Below are 13021 nucleotides of genomic sequence, written 5' to 3' on the forward strand. Positions count from 1 at the left end.
CACCAGCAAAGAAAATCAGGGGGTTATCCCAAATACCAACACTTCCAGCCTGGCCAGGACTGACCCCGGGGTCCCTTGGGCCAGAGGATGGACACTGGAGCTGCCAGAGACCCCACCAGTTGCAGTTACCCCCCACCTCAAAGGGCTGGTGCATGGCTATGGGGTAAAATGTGGAAAATGGGTTTGGGGGAAACCACTGCCATAGGCTGTGTGTGGGACAGGTGCCCTGGGAGGGTTCAGACCCCACTGAGGGCTGTAAGAGGGTCTCCCATGCCCAGGGACACCCCAGTAGTGCTGCTGGGGCTCCAGATTTGCTGCTGGGACACCTCCATCCCCCAGGGAGGGGCTACAGGTTGCAGGAGGAGTTATTAACACTCCCCCAAGTCTCTCAAACAGCTCTACAAGGAGCTGGGGCCAAGGACTGTGCAGCTCCAGTGGGGCAGGTTCGGTGCCAGCCAGAGAAACACCCTGCAAAGGGGCAAAAAGTGGGGGATGGAGAGAGAAGGGCCGTGCCAAAAAACGTCAGCTCCAAACAGCAAAGGATCCAGACCCAAACCCTGGAGCACAAGAGCCACGGGCACACGGAATCAGCCACAGCCGGGGACGATCAGCTCCCACCCCACACCTGATGCTGCTCAGCCCTCGGGCTGGTTTGCAGCCCTTCCTGCCCTCCCTCCTCCTCTTCTCGGGGTCACAGTCATGGGTCTGCTCGGTCGAGGAGTCCTTCCTTAAGATTTCAGGTCCGTGGGAAGGCGGGGGCTCTGCGCTTGCAGTACCGCCGGGGAACGCCGAGGCTGCGGCGTTATTTGGGGTGAGCGATGCCGGCCGTGAATCTGCCGAGGTGCTGGGAAGATGAAGTGTCGGGGACAGTGTGACCTGTGCGAGGTGAAGGTGCAGCCCCTCCTGCTTAAAGATGACCCTGGGTGGGTGTGGGGAGCTGAAAACCTCTATGACCTTTCGGCGGAGTACACAGGGTGCTGCTTTTTGTTGCTTTGTTTTAAAAAAAACAAGGCAATAATGTGATACAGAAAGCCTCTCTGCTTTGATGAGCCAGCACTGAGCCGAGGGCACCCATCCTGGCACTTCCCAGGATCTGAGGGAGCCGGGATGAGGCTGGAGCTGGGGTGGGTTTGGGGGTAGTTGCTTAATTTTGGTTTTTCTTTATTTTCTGTGGGTGTGGGGTGTCCTCCACAGGTTCATCAGCACCCCAGGAGCTGCACATTTCTCCTGCTGCAGAAACGGGCTGAGCAATGTGGGATGATCCCCCTGGGGCTGGTCCAGGTGGGATGGGGTGAGCCGAGCTCCAAAGCCAGAGTCCCCCCAGTGCTGTCAGTCGTTGAGTGGCAGGAGCTGGAGCCCAAATCTCCAGGGCTTTGGCTTGGAGTCCGTATGGAACCACTGGGGGCAAAAAGGGGGAAGGAAAGGAAAGGGAAAGGCAAAGGAAGGGATGCCCACAGACTTGAAGGTGTCCTGCAGTGGTGCTTTCTTGGGGGCTTGGGGATGGAGCAGGAATGAACACAATGCTGTGAGATGAGAGGTCACTCCCTGCCTCTGGTTTTGACTTTTCCCTCAATTTCCCCAGTGAAGGAGCTCAGGGCTGGGCTCAGTGTGTCCAACCTGGCCCATTGCAAATGTAATTCCTCCATTTCAACCCTATTTATTCCAGACCCTGAATCCCCCTGGGCTCTCTCGGTTGGAAGTGAGGGAGTCACCCCACTGCTGCAATTCCCCCTGGAGCCCTGAGGGCACTGCACTGACCCCCTGAGAACACAAGTGGCTGCTGAGCCCCTGAAATGGGAGGAACAACCCAAAAATAGCCGAGGGCTGGAACAAACTGGAGTTTGAATGGGAACTTTCTCCTCCCGGTGTGACGGCTGCTCCTCTGAGATATGAGGAAGGACCAGGGATGGGTGATGAGCTTTTGTGGCTCCTTCCCAAATGATGGGACCTCCAAGAGGGAGGCATTGCCTTTGGTGTGGGATCTGGGGGCTGGAGCTGGCACGGGGCCACCCAGGAGCTGGGACTGGGCCCCCGGGAGCTGTGGGGAGCTGCTGCTGCCTCTTGTGGGGCCGGGACAGGGGCTTGGGGGTTGGGGTTTTATTTATTTGCATCTGCATTGCCATGGTGTTTGTTTGTCTAATATTTTCCCTTGCTTGTAGCCAGGCAAAATGCCACAGCAAAGTTACCACACACACACACACACACACACACACATCCTCCTCTGGCTGTCAGGGGGGTAACCCTGGGCTTGGGACACCCACCCTGAGGGGGTGGAATGGGGGAGCTTTAAGGAAAAGCCTTCCTAGGTGTGGTGGTCTCCTGGCTGACAGCCCCAGGGCTCGGTGGCTGAGCGAAGGGTTGTGGTGGGTGTTTGCTGTCCCTGTGCTTGTCCCCTGGGAAAATGAGCTGGGGACACAGTTCCCCTGGGAATTTTGGGGGGGGGCTGCAGTGTGCCCTGTGCTGGGGGTGTCCCTTCAGTGGTGATGGCAATGCTCCTGCCCAGCAAACTGTTGTGCCTTGGGTGGATGGGCCGTGTGGGAGCAGGTCCCACCGACGTCCCTGCAGGGTGTCCGTGACAGGGACGGGCTGGGAGCCCCTTGGGGACCATTGTTAGCCCAGTGCCCCTCACCACGAGGGTCCCAGGGGTGATGATGTTCTTTCAGGACACACCCCCCTATTGCCATGGGAGCTGGGAGCCCTGGGACGGACTGGGATCAGCTTGGAGCTGCTCCCTGGGCAATGCTAAAGTGGGGACACAGCTGATGCCTTGGCTGCTGAGCAGGGGACTGACACCCCAAAGCGCAGCTGAGCAGAGGGATGAAGCCATTTCTTGGTTGTTTACCCCAGACACGCTGGTCTGGGGGCTGTGGTCTGTGCTGGGCTGTCACATCACACCAGTGCGTTGTCTGGAGGCACTGGGAGCTCCACAAGCCCCAGCTCCCCGAGACAGGGCTGGTTTTGGCATGACCCTGACGGGGTTGGAGAGGGCAGGAGCCACAGCCTATGCTGGCCCAGGGAGATAATGTGACACACTCAGCTCTGCTGCAGACCTGGGAGTAAATTATGGGAGTAAACCCCGACCCTGACACGTTACGGGAAAGCAGCTCCAGTGGTGGCAGATTCCCAACTCTCCAGGGTCGGTTTCTGGGGGCTCCTTTGTAAGTTTGGCTTTACAGCATGTTCAGATTTAATACTTGGAGAGGCTTGCAAGCAAACAGGCCCGGGGCAGGGTGGGAGAGGCGATGGCTGTGTCTGGAGCGATGGGAATTCGTGGGGCTTTCAGTATCTGACAGGGGCCATGTCCCCCTTCCCTCTCCCCTCTGCCCCGGGGGGTGGTACCACAGCAGCCCCAGGGCTGCCCTTGCCCCCAGGGCTGCTCTTCCCAGCCAGTTCCCAATCTCCAGCAGCCCTAACTGGGCCAGCTGGCTTTTGTTCTCTGTCAGGCTGGTGGCCAAGATGCCCTGTCAGCTTTCTGCTCCGTGTTTCTGTCCCTCCTAAAGCTGCTGCAGCCAGAAAAAAAAAATGAGATGGGACCAAAAAAATAGATGGATGTGACATTTCCTCCCTGCTCCAGTTCAGTCATGTTCCCTCGGGCTGGGCAGCAGCTGCTGAGCACCAACCTCACCTGGGGGAATTCTGGATCTCAAAAAGGAGGGTTTTTTATCAAGTGATGCTGCTCTAGGAAAAACTTGGATTCTGGGAATCCCTTTTACCTCACCTGGGTGAATTCCATAGCTTCAAAGGGAGGTTTTATATCAAGTGATGCTGCTTTAGGGAAAACTCTGGGAATCCCTTTTGGCCCTTTTGGGGGGGCTTTGGTCTTGCACGTGGCCCCACTGGGAGCTGTTTGGAAGGGTCTGAAGGCACCAAGAGCCCAGAAGAATGCTGGTGGTGGAGGCTGGCACAGGGCTGGGAGAGCCACGGCTGCGTTTGGAGGGGCAGTGGGTCTGGTTTAGGCTGGAAAAACCAAATTACCATGGGGAGAAAAATGTGGAGGAGGGTGAGAAGAAGGAAGAAAGGCTCCAGGGCCAGGGAGAGTGTTTTGTTTGAAAATTTATTGAAAAATTCAATACAAGAAGCAATACTGAACACTTAGGTCTGTCTAAACGCTACAGCAACTTTCCCTTTGATTCACTATGAAAATCCAAAATAACAGCTCCCATCACTAGTTGATCTAGAAAGATTTGCCAACTTTAAAAGTTACTATTTTTATAAAGAAGAGTGTAAATGCCTACCCTAGACAATTCACAATTGCCTTAAAAAAATTTTACAAAGCTCCTTCATCTTCTCAACTAAATTATTTTATTTATTTTTATGACTTTTTTTTTTTTTTTTTTTTTTTTTACAAGTTGCACCTCTAAGGCTGGGACACTACCACCTCTTAAGGTAATTGTACAATTAGGAAAATCAGCAAACCACAGTTTATTTAAAACCAGAAATCAGTCAGTCCTTTGCTAACACATCTCTGTTGGTCAGGGATTGCTATCAGGCAACTGGAGCCACCGTTCCAGTTTAATGGAGGAGAACAGGAGCTCCTTGCCTTCCTTTCTATAAAAACATTCATTCATATATAAATAGCTTCCATATAATGTATATTATACAATCAAGACAAGTCTCTGGGTGAATTTGTGGAGTGGGAAGAGCTGGGAACATTCATATAAATAGACCTTACTTAGCCAGTTTGTCCCTCGAGCTGACACAGCACTGCTCAGAGCCAAGGATCTTAAATCCCACTGGAGGTGGAAGGGGTGTGGGCAGCCCCACCACGGCCCTGGATGAGGGGGGGAAGAAGCTTCTTCTGCTCTTAACTTTTATCTTCTTCCCAGGCTGCTGCTGCTCCCATCCAGCTCCCGGGCTCGGGCGCTGCGCGTGTCGGCGGGAGAGGGTCAGTGGGAAACCCCCGGGGTCGGACAGCAGGTGATGGCAAAGGGCAGACGAGGCCATGACTTGTTTAAAATACTCAAGGAGAAGCAAGAACTCTGCGGGAGGGGGGGGGGGAAGTGTGAGAGTGGACAGCCTGGAAACGGCCACCCAAAATCCAGGGGAAAAGTAAAATATGAGCCCTTAAAAAGGGACATCCGCAGCCACGGCGGGCACGTCCCTTTGGGAAGGAACCACCCCTCCTGCCAGCAGGTTTCTCACCCCCAGAAATCCCCTGCTCAGGGTGTTTTGTCCCACTCATTGTGCTCAGGGCACAGGACACCCCAAGGGAACACCCAGGGACCAGGTTCCCCTCAGTTCTTGCGGCAGCCAAGTGCCTTTAAGTGCTATGGACAAACTTAATTTATCACACTGGCTCTGCCTGGTAAAGCCCAGAAACCCTCTCAGCCACTACTCCATGTGCCCATTCCCTCCTCAGGTGGCTGCTGCAGGTGAGAAGGAAGGACTGAGTGGGGAAAAAAGCTAAATTCCCAGAGAAAGGACAGTGCCAGAGGGTGCTCAGCATGAGGGGTGTTTAAGGCAAGCGTTACCCAACTAAGTTGAGGACAGCAGGGACACAGACCTGCTCCAAGGTCTGCGTGGCAGAACAAGGAAGGAAGGGGCTGTTCAGACAGGTAGAGGAAGACTTAATCTCTACACTGCAGCTGTGGGGCCCAGGAGTCCCTAAATCCCCAGAGCAGGATGCCCTGTGGAAGGCAGAGCACCCCAGGAGGGGATCCTGCACCCGGAGCAGCCCAGAAGCAGCTGTTGGCTTGGGAAGGCTGGAGGCTGAGCAGGGGCCAGCAAGGCTCTAGGAAAGCCAAAATCCAGCAGCTCCAGCAGAGTCTCCAATCAATACTGACAACTTAATTAAAATTGCACCTGAATCTGAGAAGCTGCAGCAGCCCTGGTGCAGTTCCAAGGCTGTTTGCAGCTCAACAGTGGGTTGTTGCAGCCTGAGCTAAATCCAGTGACTTCTGAAACACATCATTCAAATTTGAAACTGAAGAGAGAGCTTTTTCTTTATTGCCATTTTCTTCCCATCCTCGCCTGAGGAGCAGCAGAGCACTCCCTGCCCTCAGCTACCAATGTGCCACACACTATATATATATATATATATATTTATACATTTAAAAAAAAAATCACAACCTCAAAGTGGACCAAAGTGTTCACAAGTGTCTGTGCAGACTCTTTACAAAGCTTGGTTGGTTGGTTTTTTTCTGCTTTTTGAATTTAAATGCTGGAAGGACAAACCCAGGCATGATTAGAATATTCCCACAAAGCTCAGAGAGCAGCAGTGGGAGCTCAGCCCCTGGTGCAGGGCAGGGAAGCACATCCAGCCCCTGGAATCATGTTTTTGGGTCACCCCTTCCACGCTGCAGATCATCCTGGGGGTCTCTAAGCCCAGCCTAAAGCTGCAGACACCCACCCTGGGATTTCATTCCAGCAAGGGGGTCACGAAGCCAAATCCAGACCCCCCAGGACAGTGTGGAAGAGGGAATGTCAGCACTTCCCATGTGGTTTGGCTCTATCATGACCAGCAACACCTGACACCTCCTAAAATTCCTTGTTCAGCCTCTCCAAATACAGCTTACAGGCCTAGGAAGGATTGTCTAAAGGAGTTTAAATCAAATGATAGCAGGATACACGCCCTGGGAGATGGGTAACGTGTTCAGCTTTAAATAGCACTGCGAGGGGAGGAAAAAAAACCCCAACCCATGACTTACAAAAAAAAAAAACAAAACAAAACAAAAAACCTCCCTAATTTAAAAATCATGAACACAAACAAGTGTAAAACTATGACACTGAAAAAAACTCAGTTCCTGTGAATGCTGCACAAGCCTACCTTAATAGCATCCCGAGTCCACACACCTTAAACACACACTTCTAAGGGCTTTTTTTTTAATTTAATGGCATCTAGAAAACACAAACAGGGCGGGGAGCACTCGGCAGAGACACACGGGAGGAGGGTGAGATGCTACCACAGTCCTCTTTAAAGCTCTAAAATTCACAGTATAAAGATACTTGAAGCAACTTTTCCAGTATTCCTTAAATCTAGTCAGCTATTCAGATGTGTGCATAGGCTACACCACAAAACCCTACTTGTGATCACACACTGGGGGCTGGATCCCAAGGGGGAGGGAGCTCAGGGTGGGGGGGGCAGCTCCCAAGAGCTACAGGAACAATCCAGAGGCAATCGGAAATGCTGCACAAAACTGAAGTCTTGACTCTTTAAACTGACTCTCGTGGCAGGAGGACCCATGGCTTTGGGAAGGCAAGTCCGGATCCTGCACTGGGAATATGCACAGAGGTGGCTTTGGCTCCCTCATCCCGGTGGAGGCAGAGGGAATAGGAGATAAAACAGGGGGAGCCCTGGAGCCCTGCGAGGTTTTTGGGGTGGGGCTGTGTCTGAAGAGGCTTTGCATGAGAGGGAATGCAAAATTGAAAACCTGTAAAAAATATTCAGTACAGTTAGAAATATGGCAGATTTCTGTCACAATAGATATAAAAAAAAAAAAACAGAAACAAACAAAAAAAAAAAAACCAACAACAAAACAAAACCCTATATCCAATAGGATCCAGTGGAGCCTGGAAAAATCCCAATAAAATGTCAAAGCGCAACTCCTAATAAATGATATGAATGTCTCTGAGTGTCAAGTCTGAAATCCGAGGTCTTTGTGCTCCAGGTAGTTTCTTGGTAGTTTTGCTGGGTTTCTTTTTCCTGGTGTTGTGGCTGGCAGGAACATTTCCTAGGGAGAGAGAGGAACAGGGTAAGAGGAACAGCAGCCAACAGCAGCTTCCTGGGAGACAGAGGAACCTCCTTCCCAAAAGCAGATGGAGAACAGGTGAGTTACCATCCATGGTAGGTGGGAAGTGCCTAAAGGGGCTCCAGGAGAGCTGGAGAGGGATCTGGGACAAGGGATGGAGGGACAGGACAGGACAAGGGGGAATGGCTTCCCTCTGCCACAGAACAGGGTTAGATGGGATATTGGGAAGGAATTGTTCCCTGTGAGGGTGGGGGGGCCCTGGCACAGGTTGCCCAGAGAAGCTGTGGCTGCCCCTGGAATCCCTGGAAGTGTCCAAGGCCAGGTTGGACAGGGCTTGGAGCGACCTGGGGTAGTGGAAGGTGTCCCTGCCCATGGCAGGGGGTTGGGACTGGATGAGCTTTAAAGTGCTTTCCAACCCAAACCATTCCAGGATTCTTTGATCACCAGTGTGGGGTAGGATGGACTTTACAGCACTGAGGCACTGGCAGAGCTCCAGGATTCCTCAAGCAGCTCTTTCCTAAAGATCCTAAAAAGGGATCTTTCCAGGCAAACTGGGGTCCAACTCAGGGGTTCCCTGGCACTGACACAGGCAGAGTCCTCCTGTCCCCAGTGGCTCCATGTGCTGCTGGTGCCTCAGAGGTGTTTGGGAAGGCAGAGCAGCCTCATGGCAGGAGCTGTGTAGCTTTTAACCAATTCTGGCTCATCTCCTCAGCAGGATTAGTCTGTATTTGGGCCTCCTTCATCAGCCTCACCTGATCTACCAGGACCAGCCTCAGCAGCGAACAAGAATCATTTTACTGCCACTTTGACCATATTTAGCCAAACCTTGTGTGCCCAGAGATCCACCCCCGTGCCCTGGGAGGGGAGCAGCCCCCATCCCTCCCTCGTGGGTGGTGTCTGTACTCACACAGCCTGGCTACTCCTCTGCAATCTCAGTCTCCTGGTGCACGACCACTTTGGTCACCGACATGTCCGGGTGCTGCTCCTTCGCCGCCTTGATCGCCTGTGCCAGGACCTGTGGGACAGCCAGGAGAGAAGGGGCAGAGCGTGTCAGAGCCTGGATCAGAGCGTGTCACAGCACGGGGCAGAGTGTCTCAGGGCATGGCAGAGTGGGGCAGAATGGGTCAAAACACAGCAGAGTGTCTCAGGGTATGGCAGAGTGGGGCAGAACGGGTCAGAACACGGCAGAGTGGGTCAGAGCATGGCTCAGAGCCCAGCACCCACTCTCCCCAAGGGCACAAGAGCCTTCTTCTAACTCTGGAGAGTGAAAAAGAATTTTACAGAATTAGAGAATGTTAAGGGTTTGGAAGGGACCTTAAAGATCACCCAGTTCCAACCCCCCTGCTGTGGGCAGGGAGAACTCCCACTAGACCAGGTTGCTCGAGGCCTTATCCAGCCTGGCTTTGAATATTGGGCAAGCTGTGCCAGGGCCTCACCACCCTCAGAGTGAAAAATTTCTTCTTAATATCTAACCTAAATTTCCCCTCTTTCAATTTGTACCCGTTGCTCATTGTCCCATCCCTACTGCTCCTGACAGAGTCCCCCTCCAGCTTCCCAGGAGGTCCTTTCTGGGGCCTGGAAGGCTGCTGAGCCTCTCCTCTCCAGGCTGAACAGCCACTTCATAGAATGACAGAATATCCTGAGCTGGGAGAAACCCACCAGGATCATCCATTCAACTCCTGGCCCTGCACAGACACCCCAACAATCCCACCCTGTCCATCAGAGCATTGTCCAAACCCTCCTGCAGCTCTGGCAGCCTTGGGGCTGTGCCCACTGCCCTGGGGAGCCTGGGCAGTGCCCAACCAGCCTCTGGGGGAAGAACCTTTGCCTGAGATCCACCCTGAGCCTGCCCTGACACAGCTCCAGCCCCACTGAGCTCTGCCCTCAGTCTCCTCCTGTCCAGCTGAACAAGCCAAGGGCTCTCAGCTGCTACTTGTGTGGCCCCTCCAGACCCTTCACTGTCTTAGCTTGAGATCTTTGTGGTGCCCAAAACTGTCCCCAGGACTTCAGCCACACACTTTGGTGACTTGTGGTGCCATCACATCATTTCTAAAAAGAAAAGCTGTTTTTTAAGAGTATTCCCATCTCTCCACTGGTAGCAGATGGATGAGAGCAATCAAGCAAAGCCTGTTTATTCTTCCAGCCAGTGTGATGAGCACATTTCAGACACCTCAGACATTTTCTGTTGGAATTAATAAACCAGTTCTTGTCATAAGAATATTCTCCACCCCCACGATACTTGCAACTAAATTTAAATTCACAGTATAATTCTCTGATGACAAAATCATCACTTCCAACACACGCAAGAGGCCAGTGGGGCTGACTCATCACAAAGGTTTCACATAAAGCCAATGAGATTTAATGCAGGTGCTGAGTGCTCTGAAATTACTTCTGGCACTATACAGCAGCAACAGTGTTTCAAAGTTATGGGAAAATTAATTCAGATCAGCCAGATGTCAAGGAAAACTTTTATTTCACATTTTTATGGATTTTTTTTTTTTTTTAAAGTGCCATTGTCCAAAAAAATTCTGGCATCAAAACTTTGCTGCCAACACCAGTTTCAGAACAGAATTCAGCTTTGCTGGCCCAGTTGCATAATGTCAAAAAGGAATTTATTACTCATATAGAGTCATAGAATCACAGAATGGCCTGGGTTGGAAGGTACCTTAAAGCCCATCCAATTCCACCCCTTGTCATGGCCAGGGACACCTTCCACTAGACCAGGTTGCTCCAAGCCCTGTCCAACCTGGCCTTGGACACTTCCAGGGATGGGAGCAGCCACAAGCTAAAAAAAATATCAGTTTGGAAGTTTTATTTTTACCCCAGTACAGTTTCCCTGGGTCAGTTTTTTAGTGACATTTTCTTTGGACAGGCATGAACGTCTCCTTTGTGGCAACTCTGGGAAACTCTTTGGGATCACGCCCACACTCCTACCTGGTCATGGTCTACATCTGCATCTCCTGTGATGACAATCCTCTTCTCAATCCGTGTCTCTGAAATGCCACCTTTTACAGTCTAGAACAGAAGGAAAAGCTGCTGTTAGTGTGGAAGTGCAGAGGAATTGGAGCTCACTGGGGCTGCCTGTCTAAAAGTATCCAAAAATAGCGTCACCAAACAGTCGTGCCACGGCATCAGAGTCACGGGGGAAACTGCTGCTGCTCAAAGAAAAACTGTCAAACAGTCATTTTTTTATAGCTGAGCCAGGGAAGAGCTTTTCCTCACAGTACAGCTCTTCCTGCTGCCCCACAGGACAGTCAGAGCCCACCAACTGTGCTGCAATTAATGCATAATTCAGCCTTAACGTGGGCAACCTGGGCCTCTTGTGCTTCGTTTCAAGTATTAATCATATTTTTTGAAAGGAGCTTCCAAGAGGTTTTTTTCCCCTATTATTCAGCTCTGCCCATCTGCTCCATCAGGCTGTTGTTTGAGCTGTTGTTTTACTGGTGTTACCTTGGTGATCTGGGTGGTGGTGGTGCTGCTGGTGGTTTCCGAAGTGATGGTCTGGGCAGTCAGCAGGATTCCAGGGTCTAAATCCCCATTGCCACCGTCTGTCTGTGGGGCACAAGGACAGGCCATCAGTCCCTGAGCAGTGTGGACAGGAGCAGGGGCTCCATGTCACCAGAGCAGGAAGCAATCCGAGGACAGAAGCTCCTCTCCATCATGGATCAAGTCAACCTGTGCCCAGGTGCACGAGGGCTGGGCAGGGCTCTGGAGGCTGGAAGTCCCTGGACTTTTAAGACTGGAAAAGCACAGATCCACAGAATCCCTCCTCAGGGAGGACCTGTGGCACCCCTCAGACCAGGAAGGTTGGGCTGTTCCCAAATCTGGGCACACTGCTGGCTGGCCCTGCAGTGCTGGTCATGCCCCTCCATGCTTGGAGCACAAAGGGAGACCAACACAGAAACCAATCCCAAATTCCACCTGCCTGCATCCATGGAGATCCACAAAGCCAAGAGAACAACCTGGTTCAGGAGGTACCTGTCACCCTTCCTCCCTTCTGACAACACCTTGTATATCCCTTCCTTGACCTCTGCAGAAGCAAGGAACAACCACACATCTGATGAATCAGAAATAACTTTTAGAGCTGGTTCTTGGATCCCCTCCTGCCCAACTCGACCGCTCAAGGTCGCCCAAAAATCCTAAACTAAGCCATCCTGGCCAGCTCATCCTGTCCCTGTCCCCACTGGGCAGCATTCCCAGCTCAGCAGTGGGACAATATCTGGAGTTACCACAAGGTGGGACCATTTTCCACAGACCGAAGAGATCCCGTGGCACATCTCACATCCACTGCTCCCAGCCCGGGAGATGCACTTTTCCAGTGGGAGCAAAACTCCTCTATTCATCTACTGAAGATCAGGGCAGTGCTCACTACCTTTGTGTGAACAACTCCTCTACTTCTGCAACTGGGACAGATGCTGAACAGTCATGGGATTCCTCAAGAATCCCAAATTAGACAAGCACAGTCCATGGGATGTGGAAGGTGTCCATGCTAAAGGTAGGGGATGGAACTGGATGGCATTTAAGGTCCCTTCCAGTCCAAATCATTCGATAAAACCTGGTTTAGACTGAGGATTAATTTTGACCTTAGCAATCAATATGACCTTTGTACACTGGTATCACTCCATTAACTTTTCCAGTTTCCAATCACCACATCCCCAGTCTGGTTGTATTTTATACAAAACTTTCAGTGTACAACAACCTTTTCAGGCTTGAAACCTAAAGGATTAGCAAATAATTTATAAACCAAGTTCTGAAGAGGCATAAACAGCAAAGGAAAACAAGACAAGACATCTCTTGCAGAAAGAAAGGCCAACTCAGGTCAACTCCATATGGTCCAGTCTGCATCCCAAAGCCACCAGTGGCTGAAGATAAATTCTGTTAGAATGCACATCTTGAAAAAATAATTACTCTTCAGGGATAGCAAAACTACTGTTTCTCTAAAAATACCAGATGCACCTGGAAACAGTGTCCACAGCATCAGTTAATGTCTGTGCTGTGACTTGGATGTGTGGAGAATGGCAGGTGCTGCTGTCTCATCCTGAGGGCTGGGAAAGAAAACACTTCCTTGAGTTTAATTAAGCCCCTGGGAAATTAATCAGAACACACCTTACCTGTGCAGCTTCATAGGTGATGGTCTTTGTCTCCGTGTGGACAATGGGGACTTCTTTTGTGGGAATTTCGCTTTTGATGGCGCTGGACACGTCAGAGATGGTGACAGTCTGTGTCTTCACCAGGGGGGGCTGTGAGACAGGGTTAGAAACACCTTGTGAACACCCAGTTCCCACCTCCACATCCTGACCGTGCTGCTGGCAAGGGTTCTGACACTGATCTGA

At 51.6% G+C, this 13021-nt stretch overlaps 1 protein-coding gene across 7 annotated transcripts in view; it reads right to left on the bottom strand.

Annotated features, from left to right (window-relative positions):
• Positions 1-7529: 7529 nt before the first annotated feature.
• Positions 7530-13021, bottom strand: part of EPB41 (erythrocyte membrane protein band 4.1) — an 83061-nt gene continuing 77569 nt past the window's right edge. For all 7 annotated transcript variants that reach the window (XM_039389984.1, XM_039389985.1, XM_039389986.1 and 4 more), the window contains 5 exons: positions 12800-12928; positions 11139-11240; positions 10623-10703; positions 8596-8703; positions 7530-7670 (listed from right to left, as the gene is read on the bottom strand). In XM_039389984.1, coding sequence (XP_039245918.1) covers positions 8605-8703; positions 10623-10703; positions 11139-11240; positions 12800-12928 — 411 coding nt within the window. In that variant the 3' untranslated portion in view covers positions 7530-7670; positions 8596-8604. The remainder of the gene's footprint in view (positions 7671-8595; positions 8704-10622; positions 10704-11138; positions 11241-12799; positions 12929-13021) is intronic.

Source organism: Pipra filicauda, unplaced genomic scaffold (genome assembly GCF_003945595.2).
Source record: "Pipra filicauda isolate LSUMZ 115617 unplaced genomic scaffold, ASM394559v2 scaffold78_size3787270_pilon, whole genome shotgun sequence".
Lineage (NCBI taxonomy): Eukaryota > Metazoa > Chordata > Aves > Passeriformes > Pipridae > Pipra > Pipra filicauda.